The 26,251-nt window shown below is 40.7% G+C and overlaps 1 protein-coding gene across 1 annotated transcript; it reads left to right on the forward strand.

Moving 5' to 3' along the window:
* Nucleotides 1-1,505: 1,505 nt before the first annotated feature.
* On the forward strand, nucleotides 1,506-22,117 carry frs3 (fibroblast growth factor receptor substrate 3; the record flags this gene model as incomplete). Its single annotated transcript, XM_080845509.1, has 5 exons — nucleotides 1,506-1,571; nucleotides 2,928-3,114; nucleotides 4,229-4,390; nucleotides 4,644-4,765; nucleotides 20,699-22,117. The coding sequence occupies 5 exons, from the start codon at nucleotides 1,506-1,508 to the stop codon at nucleotides 22,115-22,117; spliced, it is 1,956 nt and encodes a 651-aa protein (XP_080701635.1).
* Nucleotides 22,118-26,251: the final 4,134 nt, after the last annotated feature.

Genomic DNA, 26,251 nt, shown 5'->3' on the forward strand with positions numbered 1-26,251 from the left:
TGCCAATTCCAAGACTTGTCTTCCAATCTGTCAGGAGAGAGGGGACTCCACACCTCAGGAAAATGGTTTTTCAACAAGAGGGCTCCTTCCTCGCCATGAGCCCCAGCAGAGGACTCTGGGATTGACGGAAGCATCACTCCCACTGATGGCCTGGTGTGGGTAAGAATATTTACAAGCCGGATAGTAATATGCATTTCAAACAAAATTAAGAAGAACAGGTATCAGTTGTGCTCTTTACCTCCGTACAAGTATTAATTAGACTATGCACACTATTCTGATGGGTCAGTCAAGATGCTCATAGGTGTGACAATTCTGCTGAAAGGAACTGAAACAGACCCACCCAGCCAAGGTTCCACATGTATTTTTCTTCTTTCAAGACATTTTTCTTGATTACATTTTTGAAGAAAGGAAAAAAAAGAACAAATCAAACCAAACATTTATATGAGGAATCATATTTATACTGCCAAGGCAAAAGTATAGCTACAAAAACTATAGCTACAAATGCTCTTTTATCTGTTTTGTGTTTGAAAAATGTTCCTATCTACAAGTTACTGTGTTCCTTCAGGAAACAGGTTGGTTGGATTTGCTACTTTGCTGAACTTTACAATACAGCGGGCTTCCAGTGTTCCTTCTATAACTAGTTATGGAGATATAAGGGACCATAGCTGAAACTAGTAAGCAAACTGTGTAATGCAGAAACTCTCACTTTAAATTGGGTTTTTGTTAGGATATATTTTTGAGGTAATAACCAGCTATATAATCACATCACAATTACATTGAGCATTGTCTGTAAAACTGGTCATGTTTAACTGTAGCTTGTGTTGTTGTAAGAAAATTATTTCAATTCCTCCTCTTTACTGATTGCCATTTGGTTTGGAGCAAAGGCACTAATGCATCCATCCATCAAATATGAACACCATTCAAAGGGATAGTACGAGTATGTTATAAAAAGTGTCTGTAGTACATGTGTGTTCTGTTGTCAGCTACAGGCATTCTCAGCAAGACAGACCTAAAACCTTTCTAGGAAAGCCTATGATCTTTGGTTAGGAAAGCCTACAGTCTTTTGTTATCACAGCTACAAACGAAGGTGTCTCTGTTTTGGTAGACATGTCTTATGTAACTCCAAAAGCACTAGACTCTACTGTTTCAGTGGTGCACACGTGGTGCACAAAGTTTACTTTTGAGCAGGCAAAAAAATAATAATGTATGTCATTGAAGTGAGAAGGACTATGAATGATATTAGGAGGCTGTAGGCATTTTGATAACTATTGACTGAGTTGTGTTATATTCCCATACTCCTTTTAAGTTTAAAACTTTCTTTAGTAACATCTCCATCTCAGTTTCTCCATTCTAGTGAATATTATGGATGTCAGTTCCAGTGTGGGTCACTTGTGTGCTTTAGCTGCCTGAATGTACTGCCTGTAACCCTAACCTTCACTCTACCTGTACCTCAACCTTTACCCTTCACCCATCCTGGGCCAGGTTTCAGCTGTCCTGCTGAAGCTATGGGGAGCTGTTGGAGCTGTCTATACAGGGACTCCATTCAAGACAACCACCCCAACAGGTTCAAGGTACCTGTTTTGACCTGCACTATGTATTTATTACATATTATGGTATTATTTTTGAATTATTACATTTGCTAGTGTAATATGTTGTCTTGTAGCAAAATATCTAATTTGTCTCAATCTTTAATATTCTGTATTATATTCAACGATGGTCCATTCAGCATAGAGTTTACCATTGGTTTCACTGTGCAATATTTAGCCTGAGACATTATTCTGTTACTAGTTCACACAGTGGGACACAGAAAAACACTGCTGCATTATAAGACTATTATAACCCTAAGTGTTAGATCTTGATTTGTTTAATTAATTGCAGCTAACTTGTGCTGTGCAATATTTAATGTACATGAATACAATTATGTATTGAAAGTGAAGCACACGCACGAAAGAATTGTTTCAGTGATTTGATTATAATTATTATTTACTTATATTTAGTGTTGGAAAGGCTTCAGCTAGTCATCGTACATGTTACATAGACCTTGTTACAATGTACTGAACAGTACAATGCAAAACAATGAGTTAGTAATAAGATGGCACACTGATAAAACTAATAACATTTAAGTAAAAATAATCAAACTGTTGCAAGCATTTGAAAACATTATTTATATTGTCTATGGTATATGTTTAGTGCAGTCCTTAGCAATTTCAGCAATCTCTGAGTGAACTTTCAACATTTTTCTAAGTCGTTCCACCAGGCATAATGACACAAACATCCCTGGTAGCCGATCACTTTGCTTGTTCACAGGTAGTTTGATGAAAGTTAGCAAGTAATGCTATTGTCACATTTAAAGACACAATGGATACAATGTAACATGGGCTCAGTAACATTCTTCAACATTTCTGTATTTATGAACATGCATGCTCATCCTTAAACTTGGTATTTCTCCAAACATTATCTCAGTAGTAACAATGGCATGATATTTTATCATTTATTATTTGAGAGCCTATGTGGCTGTTAGGTGGCCATGTCAAAAATGATTTAGGGCTTTGGCACGAAAGACAGAAAATGCCCCCTAAATAAATCCTGTACCATAAATACTTTCTCCATGTTATGTTTATGAATCAGAGCACTCATGATTCTGGCCTATATTGAGACATATTGGGATAACTACTGAATCTTTGCAGAACCAAAACAAGCATAAAATCCAATAATTCATAATTTAGCTTGGTTGTATTTGCATTGACAATACAGATAATTCTAATAATAATATTTATTCTGACACAATTTGATGTAATACATCATGTCACCTTTTAAATATATCATCATACAAAATATCCTTCTCAGCCTGAGGAATGTTTTTAGAACACTGTTTTTTCGCCCACCCCTCCTCTGCACTGTTCAAGGTTTCATTTCTGTCAATGCAGGTGACCAATGTTGATGATGAGGGGAATGAGTTGGGCTCGGGCACTATGGAGCTCACACAGACCGAGCTCATACTGCACACACGCAAGAGAGATGCCATCCGATGGCCCTACCTCTGTCTGCGGCGCTACGGCTATGACTCCAACCTCTTCTCCTTTGAGAGTGGCAGGCGCTGCCAGACTGGACAGGGTGAGTTCTCAAGTTTGTACAAATCCATTTGGGACACTGGAATGCAACAGTCTTGCTAACTTGCCTAATTTGTTTCAAGCCAAGGGTTTTGATCAGTGAATGGTTACATTTTTGTGGATTTCTATATCTATGGTAACAAAACCTACTTAATAAAAACACAAAAAATGACATGCTCCAGGACAGCGTCAAATGATAGATGAAAATTGGTTTATTGCTAATGGGTTCCATGAACTTAGGAGTGTATTTTATATACTCAAATTTCTTCATGTTTAGACTACTGTAATGCCATCTTTACTTGCTGAAATTAGCATTGCATTTCTTAGCTTCAGATGGTTCAGAACTCTGCAGCCACACTTTTAACCAGGACTCAAAGGTTTGAGCATTGTTCTCCTATTTTTGCTTTGCTCCACTGGCATCTGGTATGTTTTTGAAGTCATTTTAGTCTGGTTGCTCTAGAGTCCATACTAAAACTTAAGGATGACTGCCTCTTTGTGGTTTTGGCCCCTAAACTCTGAAAAAGCCCTTCTGTGGGTACTTTTTTATTTCTTCTTAAATCTTATTTTTAGAAACCTGCTTTTCCAGATGCCTGATATGGTATTTTATTGGTCTACTGGTTTCCTTAATTCTTTTACCACATTTGTTTAGTTGTTGTGTCATAAGTTAATCAGTTCCAGAAGAGCAGTGGTTTTGGCTTCAGACTGTCCTGCCAGTTCAACCAGGGTAAAAGCAGCATTATTTCAGCCCTTTTTCTTAAAGACAAAACAGAGTTATCTGACTCAAAATACTGGAGAAAATGGATATTCACCTGAAAGATTTTACCCTCCATGCACCATCCAAGGTTAAATTCCACAGCAGGACGTGTTATGATAGCTTCCCTCCTACTTGCAGGTGTGTCTGCTGACTGACACCCTCTTTTTTCCCCCAGACATGTTTTTTTATCCTCAGGCATATTAAAGGCCGAAAAAATATCACATTGGTAGACATGTATGAGGTTTTGTCCAGGATTTTGTGATTTCCTCCTATTGTTTACTTGCAAAAGTTTGGATGGCAGAATACAAATGATAACCGTATGTATTTGCCCTGCTTAATTACTCAAGTTTCCCTCTCTCTACAGGAATCTTTGCATTCAAATGCTCACGTGCAGAGGAGATCTTCAACCTTCTGCAGGAGCTCATGCAGTGCAACAGCATCAACGTGGTGGAGGAGCCGATGATCATGACCCGGCCAGCACACACACCTGAGATAGACATGTCACGGACGCCACAGACACCTAACAGTAAGTGAGGACCTCACACACACACACACACACACACACACACACACACACACACACACACACACACACACACACACACACACACACACACACACACACACACCTCTTTGCATACCATGTCTGCGTTATGATTTGCTTCTCAACACACAGACACAGGCTTTCTAAAGCAGTTTTTTAGGAGCCGTGGAATTAATATGAGAAATAATTAAAATAATACATCTTTCTTTGTGAATCTCTGCCCTTGCCATTTTAGCTCCAGCATTCCCAGTTCAGGGCTTTCCCAACGGATATCCAGGCTATTCAATCAGTGGTGACTCATCCCAGCCCTCTCTCAATGACGACCACGGACACAGCCTCATGGCTTTGGATGATCAGGTAATCAGATGTGAAGGGAGATTCACCAACATGTGAGGACCGCACACAAACTTGCGGATGTTTAGGGATGAAAGATGTTAAAATCTTTCCAACCACAGGATAAGATAGACAGTGCTTTGTGACTTTAAACAGTGCAACAATGAGAATGACAATGTGTCATAGGTGTCACATGTTTTAAGCTCATGAGATGAATCATGGGTTGGCTCAAAGTAGTCCTCCAGAAATGGTCAGTGACACTTAGGCATGATGCTAAGAAGTGGCGCTCCTTGAGAATGTGCCATCGTTGAGACAAAACATTATGACCAACCCAATGTGCCGTTGGTGTCTCTATTAAACAGCTTCAATCTGCCAGTGCAAGGACTCGACAAGACATCTGAAGGTGCCCTCTGGTATCTGGCACTAAGATCCTCTTAGATTGTGGGGTGGAGCAGCTAGGGATCTGACTTGTTTCACAAAATCTTGCAGATGCTTGAAATCTGGGAATCTGGAAGCCAGTGCAACAGCTTAAACTCTTCACATTATGTTCCTCAAACCATTCCTAAACAGTTTATACAGTGTGGCAAGGCACATCATTTTACTGAAAGAGGCCACTGCCATCAGGGAGTACTATTGCCATGAATGGGTATACCTGATCAGCATTGATGTGATGTGTCAAATTGACATCCACGTGGCTGACAGACCCTGGATTTCCCAGCAGAACCTAGTACAGAACATCATACTGTTTCCCCTGGATTGTCTACGTTCCACAGTGCATCCTTCACTTTCCCAGGTGAATGGTGCACACCTGTCCTGTCCTTCCACATGACTTATGAGTACAGACGATTCTTCCTCCATTGCTTCAAGAACCAGTTATGATGCTGGCATGTTTATTGTAGGCCCTTTTGGTGGTGGACAGTGTTTGTCATTGACACTGACTGGTAGCAGGGTGTGTTGCACTGTGATGAGATGTATTTCTCCTATATCCATCATATAGCCTTGCGCCATATCAGACACTCATCAGTGTCTAATGAAGCTCTATTAGCCATTTGAAATCTAAAATGGATATAATGTGTTCCAGATTTGTATGTACCACATCTATAGTATATTGTCCCTTACTACAGACAATCATTTGAACATGTCTCCCTATTTTATGTTGGCCGATTTCTTAACAGGGCAGTTAATGTGCAAGGGGGTAGTGCACTTGATAAAGTTTTAAATCCAACCCAAAGCAGGAATATACTTAGCGTATTTTTGTAAATTAAGCAGTAAAGCAAGAAAATTCTCTTCTTCAGATATAGGATTATTTTTCCAGATGGCAGATAAAAAAACTGACTTTATTATTATTTATATGTAAGATTTTAAGTAAAAGTAAGAAATTCTTTCTATTACTCCTTGGATCTACTAGGATTAGAGATATATTGGTTATGCTTATTTATCTCCCTCTGGAACGAAATACTGTTTTCTGATTGGCTAATGGGGTGTACATTAAGTTCGTATAACCGGACACCTTGGACGTAGTCCCAGTAGAAAAGTTAAATTGCCGTTCCATATCAATGCTCTTGAATGGTTACCATTGACAACCAAAGTAACGTTTTTTTTTTTTTTAATACTTTCTCTAACGGGAGCCCTAGGCTTTAAATCAAGAATGCATCAGGTTATTATGCATATTATGTTTCCTAAATATAAAGGAAATTCTAAATAATAATAATAATAAAAACATTTTTGGATGTTGTAAACGGGAGATAAGCGGGATAACGGCCTTCGAGCTGTACAGTTCTACAAAGATAATGGACTTCGCGGAGCGTCGTGGAGTTCTTTGCCCCGCATCGTCCATTATCTTTGTAGAACTGTACAGTTCGTTGGCCGTTATCCCTTATGTATTAGCCTCTGTCTGCCCCCATTGACACTTATCGGTTCGTGCCATGGGCTTTGCCAGACCCCTATTTACTGGGGCACTTTAGATTAAGAATAATGGGGAAAGAATGGATTTTTTCCTAATCCACAATGTCAAAGCAACACAGTTTAACCCAAAATACAGTATGAGGTATACACCTTGCCGTCTGAGTCTGTTCACCGCAGAGTGCACATTATTGTCTGTGCATAGCAGTGTGCATGTTGTAGCATAGCACGGTGCTCTGTGGTAAACAGCTTGTAAGAATACAGGCCGATGGAGTGATAATCGAAGAAATCTCCTATGCAGTGTGCTTAAGGTCTTACGCATCGGCGTGGAAACCAGATAATTTTTTGTACCATACCTGGACTATGAAATTTAACTTGGAATGGAGATCCCACTATAGGATGGAGAATATGGACCTGATTACCCGGATCAAAAGTGCACAAAAGTCTCAGCTTTGCCAAGTCTCTTGGCCTGACACAAACTCTCCCTGAAGCCATTTACATAATATAACAAGTTCTTTGGAGGCTCTCACAGATCTTTTATGCGATGACCACAATCTAAATCAATAGGACTAAAGTTGGTGCTAGTACTTCTTGACCAGCTAACATCAACCAGAGGAATTCCTCCTCCCAGTTGCGATCAGGTTAACACAATAGGGATGCAGTAATGATTTAACAGTGGCATGAAAGCTCCATGACTCTAGGCATGGTATGCTGTACTGATTATGTTTTATGCACTGCTGCTTACAAATGGGAGGTCAGATTAGAACCTGGGTTGCTTTGCATCACCTAGGGTTTTCCAAAGACAGACATAAACTGAGACAAAGCCTGTACATCAGACCCAGCTGTGAGGGTGCGGAATGGATAGGTCCCCGGTTAGGGACCGTACTTTCCCAACTATTAACTGCACCGTATATAAACTGCCTTACAGTATTTTATGTAGTTTTATGAAACAAGCCTGTGTATTTACTGCACCCGTGTAGTAACTGTGATATATTCCGCATGTCATGTAAAACTCAATGCCATGCACTGTAGTTGTGCTGTGAGTGCTATTAGCCATTTAAAAGTTGTATGAGGTTGGGATGGACATTTCAAGCAAAAATACTTTCTTACATCTCCATCCCGCATGCACATCCATTCCCAAAAAGTTAAGTTCCATTTGCATGAAATAATAGCAAGTTATCTACATGTAGATGATGTCTCCTTAAGTTAGCAAAATTATAATAGGAAAAGGTAGAAACCCTCAAGGTGTCTGTGCAGCTTCATATTAAGTTCAAATTCACAAATATTAACATTAGTTCATATTAACACACACTTACTGCTGCCAACTCTTAAGATGGTTCCCTAAGCTAGAGATAACTAGGATAGTTAAAAAAGGTACGATAGGATAGAAATCCACAGGGTGTCTGTGCAGCATCATATTAACAAGAGTTCATATTCATTCTATATTTAAATGAGTTCATATTACACATGCTAGCAACTGTTAAGCAAAAGCTAGATGTCATAGCTAGGTTAACTGGCATGAGACCATGCACGTTTTATGCCTCTCACAGAGGTTTGTGCTTCATAGCATGCTGTTAATAGGCTACATTCAGGTGAGAATACATAACACCCGTTACTTTAGTGTGTGAAGGAAAATGTGTTATCTATGAAATGTTGTTTTTACCTGATACATAAATGAGATTAAAATGTGAAAGAGGGAGAGAGAGACCCATTCACTCATTTACTACCAGGCGAAACAGAAGTGCATTCCTATTTATAGGCCGCACCTAAATATTAACCACAGGGCTGCAGACATTTAACCGAATCTATGTATAAACCACGGTTAATAGTAAATAGAAATTTCAATAAGCACATTATAGTTTGTAAATGATTGCTAACAGATTTGGAACGTGGCAAAGGACCCACACTGTCCACCATCAGATGTTCCAACAGCTCTCTGATGGCAGGAATGGCTTCACCGCCTGGTTTGGCCTACTCAGTACCAGATGATTTTGTTAGGATTGAACCTTGTAGGTTTAATTTGAGTTTCAAATTGCATCTCAGCATAACAAGGCATTTGGTTTTATGTTTCAACGCAGGACAGTCCTTTTTCCAATGCCCCTCTCCTGCAATAATTGCAGGCCAAATCAAAATATGAGTTAAAGCCCTGATTAGTTTTGGGGAGGTAGATTATGAAACCCTACTAGCCTAACCTAGTCAAAAGCTCAAATCAGAAATTCGCCACTGAGCAAAACTACCAGTATGCATTAACTTGTAGCTTCTTCTGGCAACTTCACCTCATTATCCATTAAGAATGTTACTATTCGATCAGGTACAGAATTTTTCCAGGACAATAACATTGAACAACTCATTAAAAGTTTTAACCCCTTGAGCAGAACACCAGCGAGTGAAGGGTTTACTCATCTCTCTCATAAACTCAAAGTGTGCCTGTGCGTTCTTCTTTTTACAGGACCAAAAACGTTGCTGGTAGTCCTCGGGGACAAGCTCATATGCTTTCAACACAGTGGTTTTAACTAGGGATGCACCGATACCGATACCAGTATCGGGTATCGGGTCGTACTCGTACTCGTTTTGAATTACCGATACCAAAAACCGATACCCAGTGTTGCGTCTGAACATGTGTGCTTTCTTCTCCTCTACTGTCTATGCCTGGCAGGTGTGAGACAACGAAGTTGCATAGAGGCCGAGAGCGGTATTGCAGACAGATAGAGGTAAAAAATATAGCTGGCAACATATTGAAAAAAAGAAAAGAACTAGTTAATTTTGTTGTAGCTGTGAGCTAAGTTAAACATTTTGAATTATGAACTCTGAACTGAACTAGTTCATTTAAAAAATATTGTTAACTATGAACTGAACTAGTTCATGTAGAAAGTGAACTTCCCCAACACTGCTGATAACACTTAACAGTATTTCACTACATCAAACTGGTCGCGCTATGCGGACACAAAATGTGATTTGTTGTCCTACCTGGCCTACCACTCTCTGCCCTACTAGTGGGTTATTTGCCGTCTTGTTTTGTCGTGTGTTGCACTTGCTTGATGTTTGTCTGTGTTAGGAAAGTTTGACATAGTGTCAAAGTAGGTATATGTCAACAGATTTCGCTAAATGTAGCCATTAGCATCGCGTTAGCTATTAGCAATTCCGTTGTGCTGCCTTAACGGCGATTTGGGCTCATTTTAAGATAAATGATGACGACAGGAGTAAGGCACAGTGTAAGATCTGCACTGCTACGGGGCTACTGTCGAGGGGCGAAAGGAAAGTACTCGTTTGACACAAGCAATTTGATTAAATATCTGAAGACGCACCATAGTGCTAAGCACACAAAGTTCACTCATGCCAATGGCGCAAGAGACCAAAGCAACCAATCTTTACTGACGTCTTGCAAAATAAAAAAACGTGCACGCACACAGACACAGAGAGAGAGAGAGAAGGGGAGGAAGAGAGACAGATTTATAGTGCCACATAGGTGATTGTTTGTGTACTTGAGACTCTTTTTTGTACTTGAGACTCTTTTGATCCTTTTGTAACTGAACTGTGCTCATGTGCTTATCCAGGAATAGTTCTGTTCACTTTTTGTTAAGCAGACATGTTGTTAACTATGCAGCAAATTAAATTGCCTTTATCTGGTTATATTTACATTTTGTCTAATGTGATGATATTGACTCTTTTTGTTAAAACCAGAAAGCTCTGTTTATTTTTGGCTTGGGATAGCCTTCTGGTAATGTTGTACTATAGGCTTGACATAATCTGCAGAGGATAAAATCAAATATTTCATGGAAACCAAATCTAGGAAGTATCGGTAGGAAGTACACAAATAAAAATACTCGTATCGGTTTGTAAAAAAGTGGTATCGGTGCATCCCTAATCGATACATATACATTCTGTAAATAAACAAACAACAAAATTAATGTAAATAATCCATAACTAAATATATCATATGGGCCTACATAATATAGATAGGGCCTATCAAGATCTACAAGTAGCCTACTCATGTATCTAACTCAACTTCACATCAGCCCATATCTTTTTCACTTCAATCGCTGTGCTCTTCTGCACCGGTGAAGTGAAGTCTGTGTTTACTGGCCGGAGCACCACCAGTGTTCGCTTTCCGCTACACTGGACACTAACTACGGCCAAAAGATGGTATTGTTTACACTCATAACCTTTGAAAACTGGTTACTATACCATCGAAAAAGAAAAAAATACTTTACATATATACTAACTAAAATAAACTGACAAAAAAAATGCCACCAAAAAGAAAAAGCTTTACTGTTAAATTTACACTGCAGATTATGAAGTATGCAACTGGAAACAGTAATCGGACAGCAGTAAGAAAGTTTAGCGTGAGTGAGATGGCTAAAAAATGACCACCAATGGTCAGTTTTAATCAGAAAAACATGCCAAAAGCAGAGTTCCCATCCTCCACTGTCACGACCACTGCCATGAAGAAAGGGTGGATGTATGAACTTCTGGCTAGCAAATGCTATCCAAAACGGCCTGATGGCAAAGTGCTATTCAAAACGGCCTGATGGCAAAGACAAAATCAAAGCCTGCAACTCCATACCTACTTTCATCCCTGGAGGCCTAAGGTACATCACTATCGACCAAGGTTTTAAGGCTGTCTTCCATCGCCTGTGGGAGACGTAGATGGGGAGTACAGCTTCACAGTAACTGGCAGGATGAGTAATGCACCTTTCCAAGGTGTTGTGGGATGGATCAACACAGCATTGACTTTGGTTGACCAGTTCATATAGCATATTGTACAGCACATTTTATACACACAACAGGCATTCAAGAACAAAAATAGTTTTGACCTATGCCCCAGTAGAGCTTTAAGTCTAGAAAAACCCATGCATGTGTTGCTGATATTTGTCCAAATGCTCCCTCTTATGTTTAAACTATAAATACATGTATTCATTATGTTTTCATTAGTGTATACGTATACCTGTAACTACAACTCGTGTTTCCATTACCTTAGAACGAGTCCTCATCTCTACTTAGGGTGTGGATCCTCTTCCTCGGAGTCCTCCATATTGCACTGCCACATTTTTACAGTTGCCTGAAATGGACAAACCAAAACACTGTCTTGAGATTTTATGGCATTTGACGGTCACCATAGGTTCTCGCACCTGCTTGTAAAGGGAAGGGTATTCAGCTGGTTGCAATTCAGCATCCTTACCACTAGATGCCACTACACATTGTACCTTCAAACTAGAACTAGTTAGTCCCAAAACAAATTAAAAATGGACCCTGGGTTCCCAGCGATCAGAATTAGAACGTAAGTAGTAAGTATTGCATACAGCCACTAAGTTATAACAAACTAATAAGCAGAATTTTAATGAGTTAAGTACACTGTAAAAAAAAAATCTGTAGAAAAACAGTAAATTACTGGCAGCTACAGCTGCCAAACAAAAACCGTAAAATTAAAGTAAAACATCCTAGTTCAAATAAAGTGCAAAAACCCTATATTTACAGATATTTCCATTTAAGGATTTGCAGAGAAAAACAGTTTTTTTTATAGATTTTTCCTCAATTAATACAATCAAACACCATTAATAAAGTGACAGCCCTAACAGTTTAGCAGAGAAAAACTGTTATTTTACAGATTCTTCCTAATTTATTACGAGCAAACACCTTTTATTAAGTTAGGGTACTAAAAGCATAGCAGAGAAACACTGTTATTTTACAATGTTTTCCTCGATATTTAAGATTTAAAAACCTTCAATAAAGTGGCAGCCCTAACAGTTCAGCAGAGAAAAACTGTTATTTTACAGATTTTTTTAATCTATTATTAATATCGAACACTTTCAATAAAGTGACAGTACTACAAGTTCAGCAAAAAATACTGTTATTTTACAGATTCTTCCTAATTTATTACGAGCAAACACCATTCATTAAGTCAGGCTTCTTTAATTAAGATTAAACACCTTCAATAAAGTGGCAGCCCTAACAGTTTTGCAGAGAAACACTGGTATTTTGCAGATTTTCCCTCATTTATTACAATGAAACACCTTCAATTAAGTGACGGCAATTCACATTTAGCAGAGAAACTGTCATTTTACAGATTGTTCCTACATTTTTATGATCAAACACATTCAATAAAGTGCTGACACATGCTCAAGATTGTAAAATGAGGTTTTATTTTGGAAGACAATTATTTCAAACATTGACTTGCAGGGTTTGTGTTTAGAGTTTATGTTTAAACAAAACAGATACATCTAGAAGTTTAAAATTAAGTTAAGTAAAAAAAGCATGAAACCAAAAAAAAAGTTGTCACGGAACGTAGCGGCTCAAGGCCGGATTATACTCAGTTTATAGAGAGTTTCAGGTGATGCAGAGTTTATTGATGGAGTACAGCCAGGGAACAGGACACAAACATAAACAGAGTATACAAATCCACGAAAGGGTTAACAGACAGAGTTCTAACACAAAGAACAAGATCTAGGAACATGAACTAAAGATCGCACAGAGTCTCACTCTGGCTACTGTGCGCAAGGGCAAAGAACAGAGGTACACGGCTACAAGCCGGACAAGACAGTCACATTACTCCCGGTGCCGCATGCACGGCACTCTGGATAATGCAGTCCTTAAAGTCTGCCGGCACCGAACTGGCTGACTCGGAAGCCAGCAGACAGGGAGCTTGCGGGGCTGGACGCCCACGGACAGAGAGCTTGCTGGGTTGGAAGCCAGCTGACAATGGGGTTGTAGTTGCCGGTGGCCGGGAGGCGGAATCCCAGGGACGTAGAGTGGGCCACAGAGCTAGAAGTCTTGGGCAAAGGTTTCGTCCTTGTAGCGACGAGACCAAACACGGAGTGAGGGGAGTGCAGGTTATAGGGAGTGAATCAGGTGTGTGTGATCATGTGATTTGGGACATGAATGCAGTGCAGCTGGGACGGTGAATGATACTGATGACATGCAGCTGAGAGTATGAGTGAGGGTGAAACAGGTGTATGTGCTTGTGTGATTTGGAACCTGAAGTGAGCTGAAGGGGGCGTGGCCGGAGCGGAGCTCAGCAGGAACATGACAATAGCCTCTACCCACAAAAGTTAAAACATTTGACTTCAGACTCATATTAAACTACATGGAGTGAGTCAGTCCATTGCAAAGTAATTTCCCCCTTGTCTCGTCTTTATTGTTCTGCATTGCTCTGGGCCAGCCAGATCCAAGGTTAGGTCAGGTCAAAAGTAGGCCTATTGGGACACCTGATCATCACACATTTATGAGTTTCACGCACATCTCATTCCAAAACTACTCTATAACAGCTGCCTCTCTTTTTGGAGTTGGATTTAGTGCCCATTCAGCATTAGGGAATTTGGACAATGCTCTTGTGTGACTAGACCAGGCTTGCCGATGCCGTTAGAATGGGTCCCAAATATGTATAGTGGTGTTTAGTTCAGGGGTGGCTTGATTTTAACCGAATGAACAAAGTGAGTCTTATCTTATCTTATCTTATCAGGATAACCCAATCAGCCAGCAAGATACGCGAACCTGTAACTAATATCATAGGACTGACCTGTCAGTCTGACACAACGCGCGCACCCAAGACTATTTTACAGTTGCTATCATATGTCCATGGGTGCTATGGTAAACTCTGCTAAGTCAGTACGTGGAAAACATAAATTAATACTTTCCTTGACTGGTCCACACGTGTGTCAATCATGACTGTAGACCAATGAGATGCAAAGATATCCGAGTGCACAACAGAGAAGGTGGGATGTAATCAGTAATTCACCGTGCATTCGTTTTGCCGTTTAGCCACGCAAGTTTTAGACAGTTCTATAATGAAATGCAGTTGTACAACGAAACACATTTATTCTACATCATCATGGCTTCTAAAAATAAAACAGAGAATCAGCCCCCAAAAAGATTGTTTTTATGGCGTAACAGCAGCATTGAAAGAGCTTCAACCGTTGGATGAAGAGAAGATTGAAATAGAGTCTGGTAGAATCAGAAAGCAGCAAAAGTCACGGAAGAGTATATGGAGAGGTCACCGATTATTTATCTTCTAACTTTTGATTGGGATGAGATATCAGTTCCATTTGTTCAGGTGATGACATACCCTTGGGGGCACACAATTTTATGACATAACTGGCCATTTCAATTCATTTCCCCACTTACATCCACAGTTATCTAGATGCAAAAGGAAAAAATAATTAGGGGGCGCCTATATTTTGGGAAGGTTATCAACATCTTTCTAAAATTTGAGATATCATATATGGTACTCTAAAGGTATTTTATCATAGCTTGAGGGGTACTCTGTAACATCAAATTGAAATTTGCCATCATACTATGCTTAAGACTCAAAAGTAGGCCTTTACATTTGGGCATGGAATTTTAGGTAGAATTTGCCAAAAAACATCAAGGTTCTAACAGGTTAATGAAAATGGGTTTGCTGAATTTTTGAGGAATTCACTGTAAATTTACATAGAAACATGATAAATTGTTAGTATGTACATAAACCTTAATATAATGAGCTACATATTTAATTACAGATTACCAGTGTCATTTTATTTACATTTGCATGTATTTTAGAAAAATGGAAAAATTATGTATAAATAATACAGTTATTTTCTGTTATAAAAATAGAAATCCATGTAATTTGTCATTATTGGCATTATCCTTAAAATAGCAGTCGTGTTTTTAATTTATAGTTAACCTCCATTATTATACGTAGTTTTGTATACAATTTCACAAAACAGAAAACCACTGTAAAAATGTAGAGTTATTAACTGTAAAATTAGGTTGTTTTTTTTACAGTGTAACTAGCTCAGTGCCTTCACTGAAGAAATAATAAATCCAATAATTCAATGGATTCAATGATCATGATTCATGTCAAAACTAGTTAAACCTGCTGACCCAGGTAGCATATGCAAATCATTTGGCTCCACCGATAAATCAGGCTTAATGAACAAGTTGAAATTGATTCTGAATCTGAGGATATCAAAATTCCAAACTTCAGCTGCCATCGACATTTCTGCGACGGTGAACCTAACAACCAAAACTCCCTCCGAGCCTATCCTCAGCATGTGGTGTAGACAAAGTTAAATATGTAATACCATAACATGAAAAACATTCACTGCACTTTAACAGGCACAGGTTGGTTAATCATTTCAGTTTACCAATGTATATACTTTAAAGCAGCACTAAGGAGTTTTTGGCTTGGAGCTGCTGGACCTGTTGAAATGTGCTTTCCTTGTTTATGACAAACTAGCGAGTTAACAACTTTGCTAACACAGTCAAACATCAAGCAAGTGCAAGACAAGACAAAGCAGGACAGAAAATAAACTACTTACTAATCCAGCAGAAAGATGACTAGCTCTGAATCGAAATTGCTACCCAATCCAAGTTGCGCGGCTCCAAAAATCCTACAGACGCAGTAATTTCGCTACAGACCCCCGATGGCAATGGCACAGAGGCCTTTCTCCATATTGAGCGGCACAATGTTTAAGCTGTTATTTCAAGGTAGAATTGTTACATAGTGTAACGTTAACGTCCTATTTTAGCAAGTTCACGCAGGCACATTGTAGTCAGATTGCAGATCTTAAAAATTAAGCTAATCGAAGAAGGTTTTGGTCAAATTAGCTCATTCAATAGCCAAATATAATGACTAAATTAGCCATCCCAAACCATTAGATATTGATCAATACCGGTGTAACAGGCCATAGTATACCCCCGGCCCGGACTATACCTGGGGTTAAAGGGGCCTAGGCTAGATTATACCCCGGGTATAATATGGCCTAGGCCAATTTATACTCCGGGGTTTAAATTGGCCTAGGCCAATTCATACCCCCTCGGGCCAGATTATACCCCCATGATATCAGTAGTGTTCAGCTTTGTCAGGTAAGTTAAGTGAGAAAGCTAACTTACTTACATCTTAAAACTCTAAAACATAGACTTTTATTACGTCAACCAGAAAAACAGAAAAAATATTAGACTTCCACAAAGATTACTACGTCCCGAAACTTCAACTTCTAAGACTAGCAAGTCCTCGCTACAATATAATTGTTCAAGGTTAAACACTGAAAACAACATAAAAATATCCACAAAGATCAAAGATTACTTTAACACTTAACATAACATTGACAGTTACTACCGTATGTGCCGTAGCATAAATTACAGGGTTGTGCGCTTTCAGGTGCCTCTCGAGGTTTTTTGTGTTCTCCAAACCTATTTTTGAAGCCACACTGTTTATCTCCCGTTATTGCAGTGCATTGTGTTTTATTTTCTGTCAAGTTATAATAAAAGAATGTCCAGATATCTATTCTTTTTCTTCCAGTACCAGGAAATTAAGAGACCACTTTTTAATCAGTTATCACAATTATCTGTTTCTCTGGTTTTGCTATTTATTGGTATGTTTTAAAGTAAAATTAACATTTTTGTTTTATTCTATAAACTACTGACAACATTTCCACTAAATTTCAAATACAGATATTGTCATTTAGAGCATTTATTTGCAAATAAATGACAATACGAACATGGCAGCCAAGGCTAGCCTGCGGGCAAAACCCTCTGATACCTTTCTCTGCCCCTCTTCAGTGGATGGTAGAGTGATGGCCCTCCCCTTAGTATATTGAGATTGAAAATTAGCCTCTTGGGCACATTCCAATGCCAAGAGGGCCCAGGTAAGACGTACTGCTGGCCAGCCAAAACAGAAACTCCAGGACCATCCATGGAACCGCTCCTGGTTGAGCAGCTGCAGCAGACAGACTATGGAGGATCTGATGAGCTGGAAATCAGGGCGAGTGTCTTCCCCAGCAAAAATAATACCGGAGAAGGGGCACTTCCATGTTCAGGTTGGCATACCGTACGCCACCCTGAAATTGATGACATGTAAATAATGTTAAACAGTTGTTCATCATGTTAATTATTCATGAATTATTCCATCCATTTGACATAGACAGGGCACATTAATGAACATCACTGTAAATATCCCATAATATGTAAATGATTGTACAGTGATAATCGACATTTTACTAAAATCACGGATAGAATGAAGCTACCGTGAGCGACCACCTGCCAGTTAGACACTCTACCATGCAGGGACGTGCACAGGAATTTTGAAGGGCAGTTGCTTTGCCCTGGAAAAAAGGGGCAACACATTATTTTTTGTCACCGCCATTGCCACGCCCTGTCATCTGATCGCAAATTTTGCCAATATCATTTCAAACTCTCTCTAACCGTTGCTGCCACGCCCCCGTCATCTGATCGCAAATTTAGCCAATTTCATTTTAACCTCTCACTTACCGCCGCTGCCACGCCTCCGTCCCCTGATCGCAAATATATATATTTCCTTCAGAGGGGCAACTTCAGTCGAGGAGGGCAAAGGGCAGTTGCCCGGGCAACCTTAGCCCACTCCTACACGTCCCTGCTACCATGCAGTATTTAACTCAGGAAGGTCGACGGTAGCTAGATGCCGCACGTGGTGAATTATGTCTCCAGGATAACTACATACTATAGCAGAATTATGTCACATACGGTGATAATTAACATTTTACTAAAATCATTGATAGTATGAAGCTACTGTGAGCGACTACGTGCCAGTTAAACACTCTACCATGATGTTTTTACCTCAGGAAGGTCGACGGTAGCTAGATGCTGCTAACAACACGATAGCCTCTACTATCCAACGGGAGAGGCTCAGATTTGACAGAGGTCTGCCATTTGCTCATGCACCGAAGCACACAAACAGCTGATCCGATTGTCTGAAGGCCCCAGTGCGCTGAAGTCCATCCCCATTGGCTCTATGCCCTCCCCCCACTCTGAGAATAGCGGAGAGTGCGTTTGGGGAAAGTTTATTCAAACACTCCTGCTCTGCTGACGCGAAGGGAGGAGGCGAAAAACTGCCAACTCAATCACCTGATTACAGAACGGGTTGCTACCACCTTAGGTGTGTACGCAGCATTAGGTTGCAAAACCACTTTGTCACCAGCGATCGAGAACTGAAGGCACGATGGGCTGACGGACAGGGCTTGCATGTCACCAATGCGCTTTGCTGACACAAGTGCCAGCAACAACAACAACAGCGCAGTCTTTAATGAAACAAATGTTATGTCTGTCGTCTCAAGGGGCTTGAATGGTGGCCCTGTGAGAGCACGTAACACAATCAGCAGATCCCATTTGGGTATAAGGTGCCTGTCAGGGTACCCTGAGACACCTCACACCAGCCATAAAGCGTGACGCTAGAGGATGGCTGCCCAGGGAATTTCTATGTAAAACTAAACAAACCACGGTTAGAGGATGTACAGACTAAAGACATGAAGCTACCTTGCTGTGTGGCGTCAATGGAGGGCTGCTTGCAGTCCTGTGCAATGTGCCAGGTGGTGCCGCAGTTGTAGCATGAGATGTTCTTCTTGTTGATGCCCCCCATGCCCGCTTTGGCCACGCCGGCACCCTGCATGGTGCCCATGGTGGTTGGGTACACCTGTGGGTAGAAGCCCCTGAAGGCCGACATTTGCTGGAACCCGTAGCTGGCAACAGCCGCGGCCTGTCCAACCAACACGTGCTCTGAGTGTGTGTGGCCGTGGCCGTGCGTGTGCGTTGATATATCTGCATAATTAATGAAAATGCATTTGATAATGTACTTATGAACATGAACATGAGAACATACAGTATTTTACCACAAGGAAGTGCACTTAGTGCACATTACTGGTATTGAGAGAGAGTATAGAGAGGTTTTGCCTTTAAGAACGATAACAAATATAAGTTGATAAGTTGATATAAAGTTGCTCAGTTGATTTAAAAGTTTGAAATTTGAGTTGACACAAACATAAGTAGTTTAAGTAATAAAAATGCATTTGATAATGTACTTACCAATATTGCTGTCAGTGTGAACATGAGAACATACAGTATTTTACCACAAGCAAGTGCACAAAGTGCCATCTCTGTTCTTGGCAATAAGAGGCGAGAGCTGGTAATATTGCCAATATAAAGAGAGCGGTTAGTTCTTTTGTAATCATCACTGGTATTTAGGACAAATTCCTCTCGAATCTGTATGTGCTGACTGATCTGGGAGTAGTGCTTTAATTAAAAAGAAAGCAAATATTTCAGACACAAGGAAGTTCAAAGCACGCAACCCTGTAATTTATGCTACGGTAAATAAGATAGTAACTGGTCAATGATTTTGTTATGTGATGTTGTTATGTGAAGTGTTGTAGTAATCTTTGATCTTTGTGGATGTTTTGATGTTGTTATCAGTGTTTAACTTTGAACATTTATATTTTAGCGAGGACTTTCTAGTCTTAGAAGTTGAAGTATCAGCACGTAGTAATCTTCGATCTTTGTGGAAGTCTAATATTTTTTCAGTTTTTATGGTTGAAGTAATAAAAGTCTATGTTTTAGAGTTTTAAGATTTAAGTAAGTAAGCTTTCTCACTTAACTTACTTGACAAAGCTGAACTCCGAATAAAATGTTGAAAAATTAAGTAATTCTTATGTATATCACTCAACACTACTGATATCATGGGGGTTTAATCTGGCCCGAGGGGGTATGAATTGGCCTAGGCCAATTTAAACCCCGGAGTATGAATTGGCCTAGGCCATAATATACCCGGGGTATAATCTAGCCTAGGCCCCTTTAACCCCAGGTATAGTCCGGGCCGGGGGTATACTATAGCCTGTTACACCGGCCCTAAAAAAATGCATCGGTCGATCTCTAACTAGGATACATTTCCACTTTCTTTTACCATACTGATAGGGTAGGTCGCCAACAAGTGATCGTGACCACTATAGATACAACATATCCTCTGTCAAATAAATTAAATGAACAGGGGCTCATATTTTAATTCCTGGCTGGCTACACAATGATGTTATATATGGTTAGTTATTTTCCATGATTGTTCTTGTAACTGCCCACTTGCACGTTAGGTTTCCTTTTATGTTCTAAATCATTTTGTTCAGGCTCAGTCATCATAATAGTCTGTACTAATCATCTGTATGCAACAGATGTGCAAAGTACAAGTGTTGATGTATTCCGAGGCATCCTTTTTCAGCCCTTACTGAGCAGTGTAAATGTGGATGTATTTCTTACAACCGTTTTGTTTTGTCTGTCCTGTTTAAGGCTCACACCTATGTGAATACTGTTAATGTGGATGGGGACCTCTCCAGTCGACACTGTGTGCACTCTCTGCCTGAGGTGAGGCCCAACTCTTTCCAAGACAGCGCATGTGGCGGTCCCTCCACAGGCCCAGCCAGCATGCACTGCTGTGGGCCGCTAGATGACCACAAAGACCCTCAGGTCTTCCTACAGCCAGGCTCCCAGGAGGTGAAGTTCATGCTGGGGCCAACGCCAGCCCAGCGCCACCTGCTGGAGCGGGATCAGCAGCGACACGCTCACCAGCTGCCCCCTCACGTCTTACGCAGCAGCGGTGGGGCCGAGACCAGCTCAGGCACAGAGGGTGAGGAGCCCCCAGTACACATGTGCAACTCATATCACCACTACCACCACCACCTGATGCACATGCACCCAGAAGGCTGTCCTGTACCACCCAGCCAGCTCACCTACGAGAACATCAACGGACTGCGAGGCTCTGTGAGTTTAGCTGGCCGGCGGCAGCGCCTCAGCCCCAGCAGTGTGTCCCAGTCTCTGGGCTCCAGCAGTAGCAGCAGCACTGGGGACATGCACCCCCACTCGTTGCCCCTGGTGTCACACGCGCACCCTTCCTCCGCCTCTCTGCCCCACACGCTGCCCCCCCAGAGCTACAGCTGCGAGAGGGGAGGCCACCGGAGGACGGCACTGCTTAACTACGAGAACCTGCCGTCACTGCCACCCGTGTGGGAGTACCGCGCACTGCAGCGCCACGAGGAGGAGGATGACGAGGAGCAGGACGAGGAGGAAGAAGAGGAGGAGGAGGAGTATGAGGAAGAGGAGGACGAGGAAGACTTTGATGAGTATGAGTTCTCCGAAGGGCCTGGAACGCCCAATGGCTACCACCAACAGGAGGCAGGGGTCCACCGTGACGCCCTACAGAACTATGTGAACACCGACCAGATGCAGATCCCGATGCCCCCACACCATGCCTGTGTCCCTCACCTACCTCCCCACCCCCAGAGGCCCTGCCAGGCGGAGAGGGGTGGCCGGGTCTTTGGCTTTCCCCACCTACGGCGGAGATCTGGGGGAGGGGGCGGCGCCAGGGGTGGGAGAGGCAGTTGTGAACACGGCCACATGCCACCAACGTCCCGCCAACTTAACTACATCCAGGTGGACTTGGAGGGAGATTCGTCATCAGCCTGTCATCAGCCCGGACATGGGGTCGGGGCAGCAGGAGTGGGCCCCATGGCCCAGCGCTCCCTGGCTCACAAGAGAGGCATGGCAGCGGCAGCAGCAGCCTCAGGCCCACCCCCGCCACGCCGCAGTGAGTTCTACGCCGTCATCGACCTGAAGAAGACGGTGGCCATGTCCAACCTGCAAAAAGCCCTGCCGCGTGATGATGGCACCTCGCGAAAGACTCGCCACAATAGCACTGACCTGCCTCTGTAGGACTGGGAGGAGAGAGAGAGCACGAGTAAGGCGGCTGTTACAGGTTAACTCAAAGCGCTCCAACACTAATGTCTGTGCATTATCGCCATGGAGCAGTTTAGTTTTTTTCTCATGTTCAATACCTCCTTTACCACACCTTCATGTTAAAACAAGGTTACGCAAAGGGCCTTGCTGAACACTCCTGGTGAGATAATGTAGCATGACTGGGAAAGATTTGCTCTTAGGTTTATTTTTTTAAGATTTTAAAAGTCCTGTCTAGGGAGATTCGTATTCTGTTGAAGAGCGTGTTAAAAGTTGAGGGTCTCCCAAGTCAGTCTATTCTAGCTTCATCAAGACGATGTTTACAATCAATTTTTCACTTACAAAACAAATACAGGATTAAAAGGTCTCCTCTAAGATACCATCATTAATCTAAAATGTGATCTAGCAGAATCATCACTCTGCATACCTCTTAGTTGAATTTCGATCATTTCAAAGAGCATGCTGAATCCATTTCAGTGAACAGATTTGGGTGCACTTAACATGAATTCAGTGAAAGAAGCACTATGGTGAAGTGCAAGGCATTTAAATCTTACTCTGGTTAGATCTCTGGATTAGTGATGGCAGATTGGGCCATCTGCCTTCAAGTGAACACAGTGTATTAGAAATTGCACATAAACTTCCTCAATTGTAATGAAACCTCCTCACAAACCTGTACAACGATAAAGTTACATTGGAGTGCCGGAATAGGGGATGATCACATGTATCAGTCATATTTGTCTCAAAAGAAGGGAGCTACTACCAACATAAGTAATAGATTTCTTGGACTTACTGATTGTGTAAAACATCTTTATCGTGTCAGGTTGTGTATAACATTACTTTGTTCTTTCAAGGTACATATTAGGTATGACTATAATGATGTTCAAAAGAGTGTGGTCATGGGGTATTTTTTACCGTTTCCTGTGAAGAGGAAGGGATATTTTGTCTAGAGGACTAAATAGAGGCAATGCAAGATGCACCATACAGTGGCTATGCCTTGCTAAGAGCTCAAACCTTCAGACTGGTTAACCCAGAGATAATGCTGCTTAGCTTCCAAACAAGGAGGCAAACATAGCTCACGTGTATATATGAAAGAGAAAAGGATTACTTCCTCTGAGATAGTGCTCTGAGAAGTATAGCATAGTAAGACTCTATAAGACACTGCCAGTGTTTGGTATGTTTATAAGAAGTGGTTGACGTCCCTTAACAAATGACCTCTTGAAATATCACCAGGACTTTAGCACGTATTATCATAAGAGGTATTGGATGAAGGTATTTAAAAATCATTCAATTCAATTTTTTTTACTTGGCAGGTCAGATATACTGTATTTATTTATTTATGAATTTATGTATTTATTTATTTATGAAGTTGCATATTTCACAGCATCATGCTCCATTATGATTGTCATGGAGACAATCTGGAGACCAAAGTTTCACTTGCGTCAACATCACAGATAGGTAGCCTACCAGTGGAGCTGAATGTTTTTCTCTGAAAATATTCAAGTATAGAGTAGATCTATCTCTCTCTCTCTCTCTCTCTCTCTTGTTCACATATACACACACATTGTTGATGTATTGTGCCAAATCTGAAATTGCTCAAATACAGATGTAAAGGACTTAGGGAAGATTGAACTTGAGGGCTAATAACACCTTTCGCAACATAAATGCAGCTCAATGCAGTCTGCTTTATGTAGCCATAGGCATGTAAGTAACTTCTAGTAAGCTGGGCAGAATCATGGGTTGCTGCCCTGCACGCCCCTACCAACATGCTCGTGGCCGCACTGAGCAAAAAGAAAAGGCTCAAATATTTTGATATTTCTCCTACAGTTACCTGACAGTTGTGACAAATATGGAGTTTTGAGCCATGTTACATTCAAAACTGAAAAGCATTGGTACGGTGTGCTTGTCATCGTGACCAAACCTTTCCGTCACACCAGAGTCATTTTGCCTCATAGTCAGTCACACAGTGGTAATGCAGAGCTTGCACTTCAATTTATTTTAACTGGTTTTCAAACTGACAGCTAAAGCCAGATTCACAAAAGGGCTTTAGTGTGTGCAGAATGTCATAAATGTGCTTTACCTACCAACACCTGAGTAGAGTTTCATGTGATTCTGGCCTCTGGTTTAAGTCACATTTTGCAGATGAAGCCATGCTTTACATGCCAATAAGGCCAAGTGGATAATGCAGAGATGCGCACTGCTAACCTGTTGACTTAGAAATATATAAGCTTGAAGAGAAGAAAAATATTTTGCCACTTTTCTGAGGGGGTATATTCATTTCTAAACATATATTTTTTATGGTATAGTATGTTTTAAAGAGTGTTTACATTTTGCAATAATGGCCAATGGGAGTTAATCAGACTGGGACCAGGTTGTCGTAGCAATGTAAAAATGGTTGTGCAGTGTTGAAATTCCTCTGGATCACATGTCTGAATCATCATTGTCCTCACTCAGGCTTTTTGTGTTGACAAATCCGTTTGTTTGTGCTTCACTTGGGCTTGAGTAAAAATGAGTAGATTTCATGATTTGAATCCTTTTCTGGAGCATACAATATTTACGCTTTTACAGTAGGTGAATCAACTGTGCCATATTAGTGGTTATTGCCAAATACTGTTTTGGGCACTTATGGTATTACTGAATGTTGAAATCTGTATGAATCCATAACGTCCAGAGTAGGCTACATTTCTCAACATGTGTCTGTTTACACTGCTATTGTAGGTTCCATTTGAATACTGAATGTTTTTGAAGGTTTACATTATCATTTATCAACTGATTTTACTTAACATTTTATAATTTGACATTTGTGGTGTCCTGACTTTTATTTTAATATGCAGAAGTTCTAGTTTTCTTGGTGGGAACTTGCCTTCACCATTGTTCTCATGCTGAGGGTACCTCCTCAGTACATTACCAGAGCTGCCAGTGCCTATCAGTGTGTCCGCTATGTCCTAGCAGCATCATCCTGTTGCACATCTATAATTAGCATCCCATTAGAAGACTAGTTTGTACTTTGGAATCTTCAAAGCAATCAATAGGTCAGCTTCTTTATAAAATGGTGTGAATTTCTCTTGTCTACAGAGAAGTTGATTTTAATCCAACCGTTTTATTGAGAAAAGAGTCCATCAGCAATTTGTTCAGTCAATAACTGTATTATCTTGATCGTTTCTTGCCGTCCAGTGAGTGCTGGTCAAAATAACTTTGGCAAACCTGGTTGATTGTAATGTGCACTGATGATTCTGTGTGCCAAACTTTGATGAGAGCAAAGCTCATAGAAGACAGACTTCACTTGGGACTAGTGACTCGCTCTCATTGCTGTATTTTTTCCCCCAGAGTATGAATGTAATAAAGAGTAAGACCACCATGTGCAAATGGACACTTGCACTGTATGTTTTTATCCATGCCATGAAAGTAACAAAAGACAAAAGATAAAAAGTTGAAGTGTTATCATTGATGTTTTGTCTCTAAACGTTTCAAAAAGCATAGAAATTGCAGTTTGTTTTCTTTGTATACAGTATTTACATTTCTTCTATGTATGTATTTCTGTGTATGTACATACATATATATATATATCAACATATATATGTGGGTATGCGGTGACAGTCTGCTTCTTGTATGTTTCATTTCGGATTGGTGAAAGAGAAACAGATCATGTTTGCCACTGTGGTGAACCAGGAGCACAGAGGGAGACTGGGGGAAGAGTGATTGAGTGACAGAATGAGGGAGGATGCAAGTCGAAGAATTCATTGATTATTATTCTATTGGTTGAAGCATTGCCATGTCACTTTGCAGAAAGATCCTTTAGTAATAACATTATTTTATCAATCTCACCCTTACTCCCCTTTCCAATACAAATCAGGCATGCCCTCTGGTGAATGTTATTTTCAGTTCTTTACACCTTTTGAACCGTAAAGGCTTGTACAATTAAAATGAATGTGATTCAATGTATTATGTCGACATTAAAATAATCAAACTGTAAAGAAGATATTTTGATTACTATTTCAATCCAAAGTGGATTTTTACACACTATGTTTTTCCTTTGGAGGAAAAAAATATTGCAATTGCTGCCTGGTTATTACATACTTCCAACTCACCTAAAGGATAAACAATTCTGCCATTGCT

This window comes from Sprattus sprattus (assembly GCF_963457725.1).
Source record: "Sprattus sprattus genome assembly, chromosome: 10".
Taxonomy (NCBI): Eukaryota; Metazoa; Chordata; class Actinopteri; order Clupeiformes; family Clupeidae; genus Sprattus; species Sprattus sprattus.